The 19082-nt window shown below is 40.2% G+C and overlaps 2 protein-coding genes across 23 annotated transcripts in view; one reads left to right on the top strand and one right to left on the bottom strand.

Moving 5' to 3' along the window:
• ZNF830 (zinc finger protein 830) overlaps positions 1-13204 on the top strand; it is a 31546-nt gene extending 18342 nt beyond the window's left edge. Inside the window, exons 7-10 of the mRNA XM_007058908.4 lie at positions 343-406; positions 5870-5950; positions 7268-7344; positions 9623-13204. Coding sequence (XP_007058970.3) covers positions 343-406; positions 5870-5950; positions 7268-7344; positions 9623-9806 — 406 coding nt within the window. The 3' untranslated portion in view covers positions 9807-13204. The remainder of the gene's footprint in view (positions 1-342; positions 407-5869; positions 5951-7267; positions 7345-9622) is intronic.
• Positions 5427-19082, bottom strand: part of LOC102943985 (poly(rC)-binding protein 3) — a 703847-nt gene continuing 690191 nt past the window's right edge. For 9 of the 22 annotated variants that reach the window (XM_037889899.2, XM_037889898.2, XM_037889900.2 and 6 more), the window contains one exon: positions 16969-19082. This exon is cut by the window's right edge and continues 1634 nt beyond it. Coding sequence is in view for 7 of the 22 variants with exons in the window: in XM_043540400.1 (XP_043396335.1) it covers positions 6759-6819 (61 nt within the window). In the remaining 15 variants the exon portion in view is untranslated. Of the gene's footprint in view, positions 6820-16013 lie in introns of those variants that run through there. The other 13 variants (XM_043540400.1, XM_043540397.1, XM_043540398.1 and 10 more) reach the window with 7 other exon arrangements.

A 19082-nucleotide genomic window follows, 5' to 3' on the forward strand; every position in this document is an offset into this window, starting at 1 on the left:
TAATGTAATGGGAAAGCATTTGGGTGCTCACTACTTTTGAAAACATCTAAGAGCCTAACTTCCAGCTCTTTGAGTTCTGGAATATTGACCCAAACCTATTATCTACTCAGCTCCTTTTGTTTCTACAGCTAAATCTTATCAAACACACATTTTGTTGAGATTAACATCCAGCTGGTGCTGCATGTGGAGAAGAAATGCTTTTTTTTTTTTTTTTTTTTTTTTTTACATTTCTTGTTCATCAAAAATATACTGGTCTTTGCTCTTGACATTTTATCTGTGGAATTAAAGATCAGAGTAATAAGCACTAGATCAAGATAACCGTTCATTATTTTAACATTTTAGGAAAGAGAACACTGCAGAAGCTTTACCAGAGGGATTCTTTGATGATCCTGAGGTGGATGCAAGGGTAACTGATCTTTTTGTTTGTTTTTTCTTCAGACTTAGTAATACTCAGAGTAGTGGGTGAACCTTTCAGATCAAAATAAGTGAGAATGACCAATTAAATGGTTTCACATTGATGTATGTGAAAGTATTAGAAGCAAAAGGAAGACCAAGGACAGGGTAGGCCCATTACTTAATGGGGGCGGGGGACAACAACAGAAAATGTGGAAATGGCAGAAGTGCTAAATTTTTTTTTTCAGTTTTCACCAAAGAGGTTAGTAGCGATTGGACATCTAACATAGTGAATGTCACTGAAAATGAGGTAGGATCAGAGACTAAAATAAGTAAAGAACAAGTTAAAAATTACTTAGACAAGTTAGATGTCTTCAAGTCACCAGGGCTTGATGAAATACCTCCTAGAATACTCAAGGAGCTGATTGAGGAGATATCTGAGCCATTAGTGATTATCTTCAAGAAGTCATGGAAGATGGGAGAGATTCCAGAGGACTGGCACTATATTTGCCCTTTTCCAATCTATAAAAAGGGAAATAAAGACAACTTGGAGAATTACAGACCAGTTAGCTTAACTTTAGTACCGGGAAAGGTAATGGAGCAAATAATTAAGCAATCAATTTACAAACACCTAGAAGGTAAGTTGATGAGTAACAATCAGCATGGATTTGTCAAGAACAAATAGTGTCAAATCAACCTAATAGTTTTCTTTGAGAGGGTAACAAGCCTTGTGGATAGGGGAGAAGCAATAGATGTGGTATAGCTTGACTTTAGTAAGGCTTTTTATACTGTCTTGCATGACCTTCTCATAAACAAACTAGAGAACTACAACCTAGATGAAGCTACTATAAGGTGGGTGCATAACTGGTTGGAAAACCGTTCCCAGAGAGTAGTTATCTGCGGTTCACAGTCAAGTTGGAAGGGCATATCGCGGTGGGGGTTCCGCAGAGATCAGTTCTGGGTCCAGTTCTGTTCAATGTCTTCATCAATGAGTTAGATAATGGCATAGAGAGTACATTTATAAAGTTTGTGGATGATACCAAGCTGAGAGAGGCTGCAAGTGCTTTGGAGCAGGGGTTCTCAACGTTTTTCTGAGGCCCCCCAACATCCTATAAAAACTCCACGGCCCATGTGTGCCGCAACAAATGGTTTTGTGCATATAAAATCCAGGGCCGGCATTAGGGGAGTAGCAAGGAGGGCAATTTCCCAGGGCCCCATACCACAGAGGGCACCGTGAAGCTAAGTTGCTCAGGCTTTGGCTTCAGCCCTGGGTGATGGCCTTGAGGCCCTGGGCTGCAGTCCCACATGGCGGGGCTTTAGCTTTCTGCCCTGGGCTTTAGCGAGTCTATCGCCAGCCCTGCTTGGCAGACCCCTAAAACCTGCTTGTGCCCCCACAGGGGGCCCCAGACCTCTGGATGAGAACCACTGCTTTGGAGGATAGGATTAAAATTCAAGGAGATCTGGACAAACTGGAGTAATCATCTGAAGTAAATAGGATGAAATTCATTAAGGACAAATGCAAAATACTCCACTTAGGAAGAAACAATCAGGTGCGCACACACAAAATGGGAAATGACTGCATAGGAAGGAGTATTACAGAAAGGGATCTTGGGTTCATCATGGATCACACGCTAAATACAAGTGAACAGTGTAACACTGTTGCAAAAAGCAGCAAACATAATTCTGGGATGAATTAGCAGGAGAGTCGTAAGCAAGACATGAGGAAGTAATTCTTCCGCTCTACTCGGCCTTGATTAGGCCTCAGTTGGAGTATTATGTCCAGTTTTGGGCACCACATTTCAGGAAAGATGTGGCCAAATTGGGGAAAGTCCAGAGAAGAGCAACAACAATGATTAAAGGTCTAGAAAACATGACATATGAGGGAAGATTGGAAAAAAATGGGTTTGTTTAGTCTGGAAAAGAGAAGACTGAGAGGGGACATAAGTTTTCAAGTACATAAAAGGTTGTTACAAGGAGGAGGGAGAAGAATTGTTCTTCTTAACCTCTGAGGATAGGACGAAAAGCAATGAGCTTAAATTGCTTCTCGTCAGCAAGGGAGGTTTAGTTTGGACATTAGGAAAAACATGCTAACTGTCAGAGTGATTAAGCACTGGAATAAATTGCCTAGGGAGGTTGTGGAATCTCCATCATTGGAGATTTTTCAGTGCAGGTTAGACAAACACCTGTCAAGGATGGTCTAGATAATACTTAGTCCTGAACTGGACTAGAGGACCCTTGAGGTCCCTTCCACTCCAACAATTCTATATTCAATGTATATTAATATAAGGACATGGAAGGGAAGAGTACTAACAATATACATGGGGTCTGAGCATCCTTTCAGACTGAGTTTATTCTAGGCAGTTGTTTGCGATACAGCTTTCTCATGGTTTAAAGGAAGTTTTATTGAGGCTAAAATGTCAGCTGGATGTTAGGAGTGAAGATGTACATCAGACAGCAATCTACTTACAATACTAGCCCACTCAAATAGCAAGCTAGCTCTCACCCTTTCTCTTTGCTGCCCCAGTAGAAAACATTTTTTGGCTGGGGGAGAGGGGTCATGAGAGGTTTGGGGCCAAAATCACCATAAAAAGGTGAAATTTTGTTCTGGTCCAAATTTGCAACATCTTGTATACCAAGTGATGCCCTTATTTTGTATTCACTCATGAAAACAGCATAACTTGTTTGGAAGATATGCAAGAGAATATATTTTTACATTTGTACGTAAAATTGACTGCAAATTTGATAGCTGTGCACATCTGCACACTCTAATATTGCTTTGTCAAATTGGCAAACCATGTGATGGGCAGGAAAATTTCTGGAAAATTCTTTCTTTTCATTGAATATGTCTCTATATTGAACATGCCTGAGAATTATGAACACTCTTGATGTGTTAATGACTTTACCACATGGCTTATAAAGCAAATACTTGTAGCCACCTTCCGTCTTAGTGTGAGATGATGCCGTGGATGTTTTTAATGTCTCCTGATTACACACTTGTATGTACAGAAGAAGAGATATATTAATATAACACAACAATAAGGAACGCTGCTAGAAAGCAGCCTCTTGTTTAATTTTTTGTGTCCCTCCTCAAGCCCCCTCTGATCTTTACCAGCCTGAAACTATTTTATTTTCTCTGGTGGGATACTTTCAGCACCAGCCATGCCTCTAGCTTGCTTGCATGTGGTGTGCACAATAGGTTTCTTCATGCACCCAGAAATGGGGCTACTTAATTTTGAAGAATATAGTTGAGAAGGGTAACTTTTTTTTGGTAAGCCATGAATTGCTCTACTGCAGAAAAGTAATTTCAGAGCTTGCTGATAGAACTGCAATAACCATGCTTGGCACCTGAGATGTTAGCCTTGTTATGAGGACTGAACACTGGCATCTCAAACTTACATGTATGCTGTTACCTGCAGTAGCACTAGCCTCAGTGGTATTTTTCCTGCCATTCTACATGAGCCCTGCAGGAGCCACAAGATGATTAAGCGCTTCATGTTGTCTGCACCAGAATAATGTACATAGTATAATGTGTAGAGTGCTTAGAAGTTTGATCCCTACTTGGGGGAAACTTAAAATAAATGGTTATTTTAAAATGAACGCTTTGTGTTGCTGGTGTAGATGAGGTGCTAGGGGTTGGGGCTATAATAGTGGTGTCTAGAGCTGTGATTCAAGTGATGTGCAAGTGGAAGAGGGGAGAGAGTCCTGCAGGTGATGGATGCTGTGTGCAAGGGACAGTCTTCAGGCAGGACGTCTGCCAATGCACAGGCAGTGCTAGGTAGTGGTCTCTCTTTGACCCAGGTTCTTAACACAATTCACAAGCATGTAGGCATTGAAAGGAACTGTTGCTTTATTTGTTCGCTGCCAGTGGCACAAAGCTCTTGCTAATTAACTCCTTCCAGTTTAGCTCATATGGAGAGGAGTACCACCACCATCACGTTGGTGGCACTGTAATCTCAGACTGTTACAGTGATTCTTGGCAGGAATCGTAGGCAAAATGTTCAGAGATGCTGCCTGTTTTTGCAATTTTCTCTGGTTTTGTGTGTTTAAAAAACAGCTCTTTGAAATCTGGTATTAATATCAGGGGTTACTAATGCATTTAAATGTTTGATCAGATACACACTTCAAGGAAAAATAATTCTGTCTTGTTCGTGTTTAAGTTTATTATAAGAAATACAAATAGTCATGACTTACAAAAGGCAAAACCACCGTACGTAACCACAGTACAATACATGTAACCATGATAGGAATAACCACAAAACAGAAATATGGAATGATGGAAGTGTTATATCTCCCAGTATGTAGTTTGCTTTCAAACTCCTCAGTTAATAATGACTTATTTTATACTGTTGCATATTGTCTAATCGATCAAGAACAAAGCATGTAAATGACTGGCCATTTTACATTATAAGGATTGCCATATTGGTAAAAGACAGGAATGGATAAAAGGAAAAGAAAGCTGAAGTAGAAGGGAGGATCCACAAATCTTCTTCAAACTGTTTAGTTCCTCTTAGCTCCATTACTCATCCTAAAGTAGCATAGAGTAAAGAATGGTGACCCAGACATTATTATTCATCAAGCACATGATTCATGTCACAATCTCTGGTGAGAGACCTAATTGAGAGTCATGGGCATTTCTGTTAGTCTTTGATTGTTTGGTTCATTTGCCAGGATGCTGTGCTACAAGCGCAAGGTATGATTGTGATCACCTACATTCCTCAGTGCGGACCCCAAGCGTGTGCACTCCCTTGTGTAGGAAGAACTTAACCCCAGGCTAATCTCCCAGCAGACACCTACCCACCTTTTCTCCCACCCGCAAGCAGATCCTGTTTCTTCATCTCACTTCAGTTCCAGCATTATTTTTGCAATATTCCCACCATTTCTAGAGTAATTAATGTCCGGTATCATTGGAAAGATTGGATTAAAGGTATTAGTGGCAGACAGCTCTAACAGTTCTTATGTTAGCCACTAAATTGACGTATGGGGCAACAGTCAAGATGGTAATCAGAATTGTGATTTTTTTTTTTTTTTTTTTAAAGGCAGATATCTCAAAAGCCACTAAGACTGCTGTATACTATTGGACAGATGGTGATTCACAAAATATAATACCATGCAAGTAACTGGACATTGAAAACAGTCAAAAATAGAAGCTATCATATTACCAGATTGGGATGCTGAAAGCAACCTGGCCTAACATCCTGTGCCATCCATTCGTGGTCACCTGCTTTCCCTCAATATTGTAATCATACATTTTGTAGGGCAGGTTTTTTCCATCTAGGTCTAGAATCAGATTTTCTTTTCAAAATCATGAAAGATGGCTGTTTGTTCATATGCATTATTTGAGACAAAGCATTTACTTGCTGTCAAAACTTTCTTAGTAAATAGCAGAATATATGTTTTGTTTCTCCTATTGGTTTTAGAACACCAGCGAGAATTATTAGGCAGTTACTAAAGAATTTTGGTTTTTCACATTCACTAGGTGCGAAAGGTTGATGCTCCGAAGGATCAGATGGACAAAGAGTGGGATGAATTTCAGAAGGCGATGCGACAAGTCAACACAGTGAGTAGTGGAATCTCTTTATCGCTTCTAAATTCAGTACATAATTGGAAAAACAACCATTTCATGCAGCTTGGCAGAGTGAGTGACATACTGTATTTGTTGACTGCTTGTCACAATGCAGTGTGCAGTTAAACACACTTTACAGCTGAGCGAAAGGTCCCTGCATTTTACACTCAAGGAAAAGTTAAGTGGAAAGAGCTTTTGATGACAAACCTATCTAATTAAATACACTAGGCTGGATTTAAGTGAGATAGCAGGCACACCTTGACAGTTTCCCATCTGCAGGCAATGGACCATATTCCTAGCTGCTGCTTCAGGAACATTTAATTTTAAAATCTGAAAATTACCTCTCTCTCTAAACACCTTAATCCCTGTAAAAGCTATAAGAGTGTTTGTTTTGTGGTGAATTTAAACTTGACAAACACCCCTAAAGTTGGGAATGTTTTAGAGGAATTTACACAGACCACATCCTGATTGGCCCCAGTTTTTCAGTATTCTAATGCCTTACTACTTAGGGTTGCATGAAACCTTGTATCAGAGTCCGATTTTACACCTTCCCGATGTACACTGTACAGACATTGTAATAGATACCTGGTATTCTCATTTGCTGCCTTTAATGTTTTTAAACCTTTGAATTGAAAATAATTGATTATAAATAACTGCTAAGAAAACTGGTGCCGAACAATTTATCATTACTCGTTAAAGCAGTACTATAGATAAAGTAAACTTTCATACAAAAACCAATAGTGGATACATTTGGTTATTAACCATTCAAACAATTCTTCAGCATAGGAAGGAATCTTCTCAGTTATGCGTGGACCATTGGTTGCATAGCCTCTCCCAGACATTCAGATTTGAGAAAGTATATGCTGAAAAAAATAACAGGTTAGAAATACATTGGGATCAAGTGGGTATAGTTAATACTTCTAACAGGCTTATTGTACATAATTGGTAAACACCAAATGTTGACGTATATGTTCTGTTGCATCTTAAGCCTTTCGATGGATGTATTTGGTTTTATATTCTGTTTCAAAACAATATTTAATATTGAACTAAAAAATTCAAAAGAAGGAGCTAGACTAGTTAGGGATTTGGTGTAGCATTTTGTTCTGTCCTTTTCACTGAACTTTAGCCCAAGTCACAAAGACTTTTCCTGTGTGTCCCATTAACCTACCTCTTGGAGGAGGGAAGATCTGCATAGGATTGTGACTTTGTTACAACATACTTTAATCTCTTGCTTTTAGTTTCCAGTACTGCTCTTTTACTGGAAAGAAAGATTGAATGGGGCTGAACTTATTCACAGCTTTTCTGGTTTAGGTTTCAGAAGCAATAGTGGCAGAAGAGGATGAGGAGGGACGTTTGGATCGTCAGATTGGAGAAATTGATGAGCAGATGTAAGTAGATCGGTCTTTCTCAAACTTTGCTTTGATTTCCCCCCTTTCCCCCCACCTACCCCTGAGAATGGATATACATTTCATCTGTGACCTACCATGGCAATACTTTTCAATATTCACTGATCAAAGTGTTCGAATTTTAAAAACAGTTGGTTTCCTGACAGTGAAATCTTTTAAATAAAATGATTGATTTGGGTAGCAGCATTATACCGGTGTTTACTAAGACAGACTGCACTGGGAGCTCTGAAAACAGTAGGTAAGGCCAGAGCCTCCCAGTAAACCACAGGAAGAGATCAAATTTCATTAAACCCTTTGAACAAGGTTCACTTTTTCCCATGCTCCATCTGTGAATTCTGCATCATGTAGAACTCCGGTGAACTGACTGTATTTGAGAACCAAACTCTTAAACAACGTTTAGTAGACTGAACAAAAAATTAGGAACATAATTTTCATATGGAGATCCATGTCTTAATCCTTGGTGACTAACCGGGCCCTTGCTTCTCATGACAATTATTTGAAAATGTCTGCTGAATGATAAACCTTATCAGGTGAACCCTCACTAGCTGCAGTGTTCCATTGAAACAGTTGGACACAACTAGTTTAAGCTTCAGCAGGATCAGTGAATACAGCTTAGTTTGACATTTTATAGTCCTGTAAATCAGTCACTTTGTGTTACATTTACAATTCATGACAAAGCTATTGATTGAAAGGAAAGGACTAGTTTCCAGTTGGATGATTTTTTTTTTTCGATGAGTGAAAAACTAGCAGCCCTCTTTAAGCGAAAAGGAGATGCTCATACTGAAGCAATAGTTAACCAGTGTGGCAGATTTAGCAGCTACTTAGATGGTATTAATGATAATATCCAAGTCAAGTTGCTTTTGGGACTAAAGATACGACTTCAACAGTGATCTTGTAATTCTGGAGAGAGTTTGACTAAGAGCCTGAAGGTGTTTAAACAGTCCCTTTTACCATCACCATTTAAAATCTCATGATTTCATTGGACCAAATTCAGGAATTTGTAGGTAGCTGCAAAGGTTGTTGCTATTGATAATTTATTTTGTCTGAAGTAGAAGTCCATGTGGCCAGACTTTTAGCGTCATGTTCTATTTAGAACAGCATATTTGAATGCAGGCAATGTTCAAATAGCCCATGAAGCTTTTTGGAAGCTGTTGTATTTTCTAGAGAAACTCTTTAAATGGAGTAGATCCTCAGTGCTAGGTGGGAGTGTCTCCCGTGAAGCACCTTAGACATTTTGTGTTCAATTCCTAAAGCCTGTCTTTGAGTGCGTGTTCCAGTGCGCTTTCAAAATTGGTAATACAACTGAGTGTTGAGAAATGGCCATTGTGGTTCACTCCTCAGCATCAATCCAAAATGGCCAGGTAAAGCTGGTGAAATCCAGTTTTGGGAGTGTAAGGTCAACTGCCTTTTAAAACTGATTGTATTCTAGATCAAATGAAGTATCACAAAGTGCAGGTATACTTTGAAAGTAACTCTCTAAACATGACAGTGTGGTGTTCCATGCTTGCCTCCGTGATTAGGATCCAGCTTTAAGCTCTTTTCTCTGTATTGAATCTGCAGGACTAATAGGAGTGACAAGAAGTAAAAAACATATTGAAATCAAGTAAGCAGATACAATTTGGTATTTGAAGGGACAGATCCTGTTCACTAGTAAGAGTTAGCATTTTTACATAGTTATCAGTGTCAAACTGCACTTTAAAGCAAATGCAAAATCTGACGGCCAAACACAAGTTCAGAGGCTTACTGTAGCACACATTCTTTAAATGGTGAAGTGCCAGGGCTACAACACCTTGCCAGGCTTCCATTTAAAAGTACTGTGTGTCCTAACAGATAGCAATAAAAATCCATGTGCGCCCTTTTCCACCTCAGGTGAAATAACATCTTAGACACAAATTGAAAAGACTGGTTTGAGCTTTTTTCCTTCTCTACAGAATTTGACCAAGTGGTTTCATATCTTTGATATTTTTGAATCAAATTGTCACAGGATTGTGATTTGATCTGTTGTTGCTTTTGACATCTTTGTAAGAAAAGCTATGACCAAGGCACTCCACTTCTTCATTCTGCTTCCATAGGACTACAGCAAAATGTTAAATAATCATATGGGTCTATTGTGAAAGGCTTATTTGAATTTTAACGTTTGTATGTCTTTCACGTTTTTTGACAGGAGAAGCACTCCCAGCATTGTGGGAAAATCTGTTTGTTTGTTTTTTAAATTGGCAAAGGCCATAAATGTTAACTAAATGTTTTTACCTTTCTACAGTGAATGTTACCGCCGTGTTGAGCTGCTGCGTAACCGCCAGGATGTAATGAAAGATAAATTTAAGGAAGCCATGAGATTAAGAGCAACCCAGGAGAAAGAGGATGAGGATATTGGTAGTGAAGATGAAGGAGAATTGCAGGATTTGCTGTCTCAAGATTGGAGAGTGAAAGGGGCTTTGTTGTAGCATTTCAGTGGCATGCTCAATATTCTGTTGATCTGTGGTATTACTACTTTTTATCAGAAGTTTTTGTTAAAATATTTATTTTTAAGAAGGATCTTGCAGGTACTAATGAGGTTAACTGTAAAAAGTGTCTGAATCTCTGTAGGTCTAAAATGGAGTATTATTTTGTGTAAAGGTTGTACATTGTAAATGTTTTACAAGTTTGAATATAACTTTCCTATTAAAATTATTATTATAATTTCCTACTAAAATGAGCAAGTAATTTTATAGTCAATATAGACTTCTGGGAGTGTAACACAAACTAAGTCAGAGCTTTGAGTTGTCCTGTGCTGTAGTTCTTACCAACCAAGATGACAGTGTATAGTGTTCTTTCAGATAGGAAACTGCTTTGTCCAGGATGTTTTAGAAATTGCTAGTAAAATACAGTGTCAGTCATCCAAGGCAGGATCCGTTAGTTTCACTCTTTGATATGTAAATGACCTAAGAATCCAGAAACATTGAGTAACAGATTGTGGACAAATTGTAATACTCTGATCTCCTGCCATGCTACAGTGGCCATGTATGTTGCAGAAGATTGTGCTGGACTCAATATGTTTTCATTAATGCAATTACAGACTGGAACATGCCTGAAAACTCTTGAGCAGAGGGATGAAATGGGTAAGCAACTTGGAGCACTGCACTGGAAGCCCAGTAGGCACTGGAAGAATAACTTCAAAATAAACCTGATTTATTTTAGTTGTAAATATTGGAAGCTTTCAAGGGAGCCTTGGAATTCTGTTTTCTTCCTCTCAAGTGTGCAAATGGGGTAAATAACATTTTAAAGTTAAGAACCAGAGAACAGGACAAAATTGAGTTAACACAAAAGGGGAGCAAGGAATTACTGAAATTCCGTATGTCCTGGCTAAATTAGAGACAGATTCTATTTTTTAAGAATCGTATGCTCTTTTGAGCTTTGCAAGCCCTAAAAGCCCTCAAATGTACTGAGCTAGCAGGAACTTCTGAAAATCTGAATGGACTTTTCCGTTTGGTCCCGAGAAGTAGAGTTGTGGAAAGACTGCTTATTTTTTTAACCTCCGGTTTTGTAAAAGGTTTGTGTTTGGGCTTATATCACAAGGTGGGTTTGGAGAGGAAATAAAAAAGGAATAGTGAATAACTTTACCACACAATTAATTCAAGCCAGTCTGGGCACAGGTTATATCTACTGCTCACCATAGTGTTTCTTTCAGGGAAAAACTGTTGTTGCTCACTCAAGGTAGGTGTCGCTTTTGTAGCATCTTTTACAATGAACATTCTGTGTGAGAACTGTTTCTCTTGATTCTCTTGACCCTACTTTACTTCTCCTACTTTATATATTCCCAATATTCCAGTTATGTGTTTATAATAAAGTTGTGAAAAGTAAAATTCATACAATCCTGAACAGAACAGAGGCTCACTGTATTCTGACCACGTATACTGGTCTGCATTCGTGATATTTTTTGCTCAATAAGTACAAAAAACAAGCACAACCAATACTTTAAAAAAATTTTCAAGTCTAACTTTGCAACTAATCTCTCATTGGTTATATCCAGAAATTTGGCAAGAATGGTTTCCAAGTGTCACTGACTTATAAACAGAAACATTCCAAAACTATATTAGAACAAATCTTGAACAGATTGGCAAGTTACTAATTTAATTGGCGAAGAATAAACATGGCAGAGTATTAATACTTTGAATTTCAGTATTACTGGATGCATATCATAGTGCAATGAGTGAAATAGTGAGAGTAGCTCCCCTCTTGTTTAGGAATGAAAGTTCCTGCTCAGAAAGATGGAGGCAATGGGAATATTTGTTGAATGACTGGCAGTCTTGCTATTTTCTGTAAGTACAGTTTCCTTCATTTTCCATAAATTCTGGACAGTGTCTGATGTACAGTTTTTTCCCACTGCATACTCTTTCCACCAACCGCCCCACTAGTCCACCAAGGAGAGCTGCACAGACTCTTAATTCTGATATTATCTCACCCACCTTGTCTCTAGTATCTTTTATTGAACCAACTTCTGTTTGGTGAGAGACACAAGCTTTTGAGTTTACAAAGAGCTCTTCTTTAGGTCTGGGAAACCTAATCAGAGTGTCAAAGTTAAATAGAAGGTGGAACAGATTGTTTAGCATAAATAGTTAACACACATTTCAAGGGACCATTGAAAGGTTAACTATTTATGCTAAACAATCTGTTCCACCTCATATTTAACTGTGATACTCTGATTAAGGGCTGGTCAGCACTACAGTTAGGTTGACATAAGGTGCCTTGCGTTGACCTAACGCTAAGTGTTTACTACACTAAAATGTAGCTCCCACTGGTGTAACTTGCCCACTACATCAATTTAGGCCATATCTACACACTACTCCAGCTACGTGAATAAAGTAGCTGAAGATGACGTAGCTTAGGTCAACTTACTGGGGTGTACACCGTGCTGCATTGACGGGAGACACTCGCCTGTCGACTTAATTTTGTTCTGGTGGAGAACCAGAGTTAACTGGAGAGTGCTCTGTGGTCGATGTAGCGGGTCTTCACTAGACCCGCTAAATCAACCCCTGCTGCACCGATCGCAGCAGCGTCAATCCCCAGTAAGTGTATTGATATGGGATGAATAACTGCACCTCCATGAGAGGTGAAGAGCTTACGTCAATGTAGTTAAGTTGATGCAGTGTCAGTGTAGTCACTGCGTTGCTTACATCGACTTGCTGCCTTTCAGTAGCTGTGCCACAATGTCCCACAGTGACAGTTAAATCGGTGCAAGGGCTCCTGGTGGGGACGTGCACCACCAACCCAAGAAGAGTAGTGTGGACGTGCAAACGTGCAGTGGCTGTACTCCTACATAATTTAGGTTGACTTGACTTCACTTTCCCGAACCTGAAGAAGAGCTCTGTGTAGCTCAAAAGCCTCTCTCTCTCACCAACAGAAGTTCTTTCAATAAAAGATATTACCTCCTCTCTAATATCCTGGGACCAACATGGGTACAACACTGCATAATTCTAATACTGGGCAGAAGTAGGTTGAAGCCAACACACCAGTTTCTTGTGTTTAGACAACCAGAAACTTTTGTATGTCCTGCTTAGCTCCCTCAGTGGGGGTCTAGTATGTTTCCAAGGACTGATTTGATTAAGGGCCTGTCTTGTCATTGGTCTTAATGTTCTGATCAGAGAAAGTGGAACAGACATGGCTGATTCTAAGGACAGCCTGCACAGAGCAACATGGATGTACACTTCATTTTTATAACTGAAATTATATTGCATGTCTAACTTTATAATTTTGTGGGCTTCAGTTCTCTTCATTTTTGTGCATGTTTGAAGAATATTTTTTTTACTGTATGTACGAGGAATGGGGAAGGGAAATGAGCATTAAAAATAATACAGCTGGCAAAGTCTCTCTCATCTTCGTGATTGTTTAATTGGGGGAAGCTCGAGAGTCAGTATTTACCTTTGGAATCAGAATACTACTGCATCTTCATGCAATCTTTTTAATTCTTGTAGAATAGACCTGCTTTCCTATCCTTGTTAGCTGTCAGAACTAGAACAGATTTGTGCACTTAGACCAAGTATATTAACTAAACAAATTGTCGTCTTTTGGGTATTATGAATGCTTGGCAAGCATGTCCAGTGAGCCAAAGGACTGTCCTAACTAATCCCTCTTTGTTTCTTAAAGAGGAGGAAATTCATGCAACATTAAGTAACCGATAATGAACCAATCAATAGCATCATGCATATTGCTGAGAAACTGAAATTACTGCTGCATTTGACAGCATTGAGTCCTATTGATAGTCCCTTTAAGAATGAAAATGGGCCAGTATGTCTTTTTTTCTTGAAAGGACAGTCTCTTAGGAGCTCCATCATTCATAGAAACAATTGCCATAGAAGACACAATTTTCAAGGAGAATAATGGGACAAGAGAAGTTGTCCAGTACTTCAGCGCTTACTCAGGAAGCTTTTAGAAAAGGTCTATTGTGGTGATGTTAACAGTGACCTCTAGAACTGGAATTTTTATCTATTAGTGTGCCAGCAAGGCAGGACTCAAACCTCCTTTTTAGCAGAGCCTAGTATCAGAGGTGGCCTTGCACAAGCAGGAACTTAAAATCAGCCACACTGAACAATTTATCATTACTCGTTAAAGCAGTACTATAGATAAAGTAAACTTTCGTACAAAAACCAATAGTGGATACATTGGGTTATTAACCATTCAAACAATTACCACTTCAAGGCAACCTGTGCAAGAAAACATGCTATTCAACTTCTAAGACAAGTTTCAGTTCGTTAGTTTTTAAATTAGTCTGGATTTCAAACTTCAGGCTTGTCACGGCTGTAGCTTGAATGCGTAATCCTTGCTTTGTAATTTCAAAAGAAGAGGGGAGATTTCCAAAGGTGCTGATTGACTTTGTGGGACTCTACTTAGAGTAGCGTGCCTAGCACCCAAGGGTGTCTCAGAACCTCTACAGGGAGGTTTTCAAACAAGGCAAACTTACAGATGTTTGGGAGTGAAAAAAGAGCACAGTGCTATCTTCAGAATCAGGAAGACTCATCTTGGTGAGTTTCTCTCAACTTCTCCCATTTTCATAGGCAGGAGGAGGCCGTGGGTAGCTGTCACAAGCCAGTCTACATAGCAAGAGTTGACAATTTTGACACAAAAAACGTCCTTAATTTAAATACGGGGACCCACTGACTGAAACCTACCCAAACACACAGGAGCCTGGGCATCAACCTGCCCACCACAAATAAAAGGCCTGTGCTGTCCATGCCCAAATTTGAAGCTTGTCGTTCCAGGTCTATTTGGTATTTCTAACTGGATGCTGAGACCAGTAAGCTCCTCCCCGCTTGCTGAGCTATGACAAAAGCTACCAAAAAGCAGCCCTAAATTACTTTCACTGTACTTGAGTATTGTGCCTTTTGAAACCTAGCTAGAGCATGACTCATGATGCTGACAGCCTTTGCGCTTCAGAGCTGAAAAACGCTCTGTAGAAGCTATGCATTAATACACAGGGCACTGCCCAGTGGGGGATTTCTTTTAACAAGTCACGGGATGGGGTGCAGAAGCTGACGCCAACAGCGGGTGGTCTGTTCTGGTGAACGTTCTTTGCGCCCGTGAACGTATGCGCAGCAGAAAGAGGCGAGTTAGCCCAGCATAGTTCCCTTTTCGGTTTAGCGAGGGAACGAACCTCCGCTGCTGCTTGACCTAAGTTAGACGACTTATAATGACAGTATTTTGGTAAACGGAACCTGCAGGATTAGTGCAGACTAGAGTGTTTTACCCAAAAAAAAAAAAAAATAAATCCGAACATTGGCAATGTAAATTATTCCTCTGTGTCAACGCCCCACCAGCCACATCCCTTGCCCGCAAGTGCATTCACCTCATTTAAAGCAGATTTCAGTGCACCTTTTGCAAGGATCTTGTGTCCATGGTTTTATATTGCTGCATCTGACCAGTTTGCCTTTCTCTTGTGTGTGTTTGTGGGGGGGAGGGGTGGGCTCCCCTTCACCCACTTGTGGTTTGCTGCCCCCCGCCCAACCTTTTGTGTGATGTCATTGCGCCCATGCTATTTTATCTGGCCTAGACTGTAAACTCTGTGGGGCAGCACTCAGGGCTTTCTTTACCGGCAAAGCACCATACACGCTGATGCTGTCTCGATAACATCCATAGGCTAATTTGTCTGTTCCCGCCACTGCCTTGCCATTGCCTCGGCTGAAATCAAGCCTCACATGCCTCTTTTGGTTACTGCAACAGCTTGCCTCTGGGCCCTCCCCAAGGCCCAGCACGCTAGACTGTGCCCGCTGCTGCTCGCTTTGCATTACCCATGCACAAGTGTGACCACATAACCCTTCCTTCTCAGACATTTCCACTAGCTTCGACTTCATTTTCAACAGCTAGCCAGAATTTCTCCTCGTTTTGAAAAACCTGCCAGGATCGGTCCCCTGCTTTTCACCAACTCAGCCTGTCTCCTCTCCAGCCACGCTCCCTACAGCGCCCACCACTGGTTTCGCACAGCCCACTGTGGAGAGCTCCTGCCCTTTGGAACAGACTCCCTGTAGCTTTCCACTTTGTCAAACCTGCTCTTGGTTTTAAGCTCGCTTGTGAAAAAAACCCTTTTCGCCCTTGCTTAGGCTGCTTTATTTCTCATTCTGTTCCCCCCACTCTTCTGTATGAAGCCTGTAAGTGTACTTGTTAAGGTGCTTGGGAAGAGTTTGTATGAAGACCGTCATACAAATGCAAACTCCTGATGGCTCATACCTAGTACTACAACTGACAGCAAGACAGTCCTCGCCCACGCAGCATTGAACACTGGCGCTATGTACTTATAGGCACTGATACCATGCTGGCGGTCAGGAGAAATGTCCAATGGCACTTGTAAAAACAAGAACTTGGAGGTCATTTCCAGTAAAGAAACTACAACTTGCCTTATTTAAAGCATAAAATTAGTTACAATAAGTCTTAACATAACAAACATTTTATCAGGAACTTCAACATGCACCTACAGGTTTGAAAGCATAGCTGTGGATAGCTCCACTGAGGCAGCACCTTGATACCTTTTCAAGGCACCGAGTCAGAAACATGCATCTTATGGGCCTGCCCTTGCAACTCTAACCGACTTCAGGAAGAGTCCTTGCCTGAGCTAGGGGTTCTGGGATTCCTCAGCTGAGTTGGATATAGACTGGTTCATATTACTTGCATGCGCTGCAAAACCACAGCGTCACCGAGGGTATTACAACGTATGAAAAGGTTGCAAATGCCCTACAGGAGAGGTGGCCAGCGTGCAGCCCACAAAGTTAGCCAATGCTCCTGGTGACTCCTATCTTTAATATAAAAGGCATAGCCCATCATGGAGGCTACAGGTGTCAGTTTGCAGCACTCCATCAGATCCAAATAGGAGACTGGACGAGTCAAGGACCTTTGCATGACGCAATCAGTAGTGTCTATGGGCCAAGCCTCCGTATGAAAGATGAGGTTGACTACATATTTCTGATTGACTGTGGCCCTTGGATTGCTGGCATAGTTCCAATGCAGTCCTTGGGTGGATAAAGTTTGGGCATCTCTGCCCCCCAAAGCAACGTGCAGTGTTGTAAGCAATAGAGGCATGAAACCAACAAAGGCCGTTCACAATACCAGACTCAGTACCTGGCTGTGTTTGCTTTTCTTCCCTGGCTGATCAAAAATCAATCCTGGTCTTAAATGAGAAATAGGGGTGGGGAGTGGTTCTTTAAATCTCATTATTATGGGCCAAATTCTGCCACCTCCAGTCCTTCTGGGTAGTAATTTACTCCACTCGAAGACCGATTAAATCCACAGGGGATTAGTTGCCGAGTAAAACACTACCCAATATAACCTGTGACAGAGCTTGGTCCCAGGTAGTCATGTCTGTAAATGCTTTAAAAAATCAGCCACCAGGATCGTCTAGTGGCCTGTTTGATGTTGCTGATACTGCAGCTTGTTATGCTCCTATCGAAAGAGCACTGGGGCCTTACATGTGATGAGATTAACCCTTTAATCCTTGATGAAAACAAGCCATTTGTCTATGAGATTATTTTGAGAAGCCATTTCTAAACGAGACAACTGTCAACCTGATTACCAAAGAACGCGTTTAGAGCAACACAAAAGTTGTATGCAAAAAGCTACCATGTGGTTTTAAAGCAGGAAAAAAATTTATTTATAAAAAAGTCGTCTTTAATTTACCGCCAAGTCTATCGTTGAATACAGTGAGTTAGAACACTAACAGCCCCTGCTCTTATACAGACTAGGCAAAGCATGAACAGCGACAAAAATTAACTCCCCCAAAATGTGCTCGACAGCATGAGCCACAACAGTGTTAAAGTGGAACAGTAATGAAAGCAACACAAGAGTTAGGAAGCACAGTTGCTTAAAGAGTAAAAGTAGTATTTATTTTGATGTCTCAGAATAATAAGAAAGTTAGAAATGGCAGAAATTCCACTGTAGATTAGTCCATAGAAATCATTGTCTCATGGGGCTTTGGAAAAGTCCTGTCTGGTGGCTAATGTACTAGGGCAAGATGAGATACATTACAGAGCCCCCAGGCCAGTAACTTCTGAAGACAGCCTAAAATGTAGGAACAAAAATGAGGAGAAAAAGAAAAAAAAGAAAAAAAAATCTTCTCACCATTAAAAAAATTACACTTGAGTACAACCAGCATAGAAGAGCATTTCAATGCAGGCAAGTTTTCTCACATTTTTTTACTTCAGTTATTAAAACAGTTACAATAGTCCAGAACAATTTTACAGCAGTTTTCTAGAGCTGTTAAATAGCTGAGGTACCATGACATTTGTTCCAGTTTTTCCTTCATTATATACAAACAGCCCCGCCCCCCCTTTTGATAAGCGAAAACTGTAACAACGACAGTTCTACAAATGGTTACAGTGACAAAACTTAGCGCAAAGGTACGAAGGTGGAGAAAAGCCTATAAAATACAGAAATGACAAAGAATACTGAAATAGTACTTAGCCCTATACAATAACAACACACTTTTAAATACCATGGTTTAAAAAGTATTGCATTTGCATTCTGTGTTTTTAGTTTATATTAAAATGCACTGAATACAGTTCAATTCGTTAAAGCTTTGTGTCCAAGGAGTGCAAAGTGGATGAACATGGCAGGCTAATGGGATTTTGAATTTTGAAGTTGTGAGGAAAACAATATTGCGTTACTGAGCCAGTGCTATGCAACGTAAATTAAAAATAAGGTGAATGGACAAACAGAAAATGCCATTAAAAACTAGTTCCAACAGCTAGCAACCAGCTAGTACATCTCCCAGCTACTTTCAGTTTGCTTGCAATTATTTTTCCTTTCGGAGTAAACTTGCTTACTGGCTGGCATCCAATCAATGTGACAACCTTCCAACAACATTTGATATGAAATAGCTTGTACGTGTATTTAATTTTTAAATGCCTGTTTTCTAACCATAACTTACACTGTGAAATGAGTTGCCAAGCTTTTAAACTGGAATGTATTTAGGATTTGTACAATAACCTTAGTAAACCTTAGCCAATGCATGTTGGCCAAGGCGGCCATGTGACCCTGCTCCCTTGAAAAAGTCAATGGGTGTTTTTTTTATTGATTTCCGTGGGACGATGATCTGGGCCCTAAATTACATGGGGTATATTTTCAGCCAGGATGATACCTGGCTGTGGGAGTGTATCTTTGGGCCTGCAAAACAAACTGGGGGCACAAATCTGAGTCTTTGCCCCTCTGATTTGTACCCATAATTACATACTTAGAGGTGCATGTATTTGGAGTTGCACCTT

The sequence above is a fragment of the Chelonia mydas genome, chromosome 2 (genome assembly GCF_015237465.2).
Source record: "Chelonia mydas isolate rCheMyd1 chromosome 2, rCheMyd1.pri.v2, whole genome shotgun sequence".
In the NCBI taxonomy this organism is placed as follows: domain Eukaryota; kingdom Metazoa; phylum Chordata; order Testudines; family Cheloniidae; genus Chelonia; species Chelonia mydas.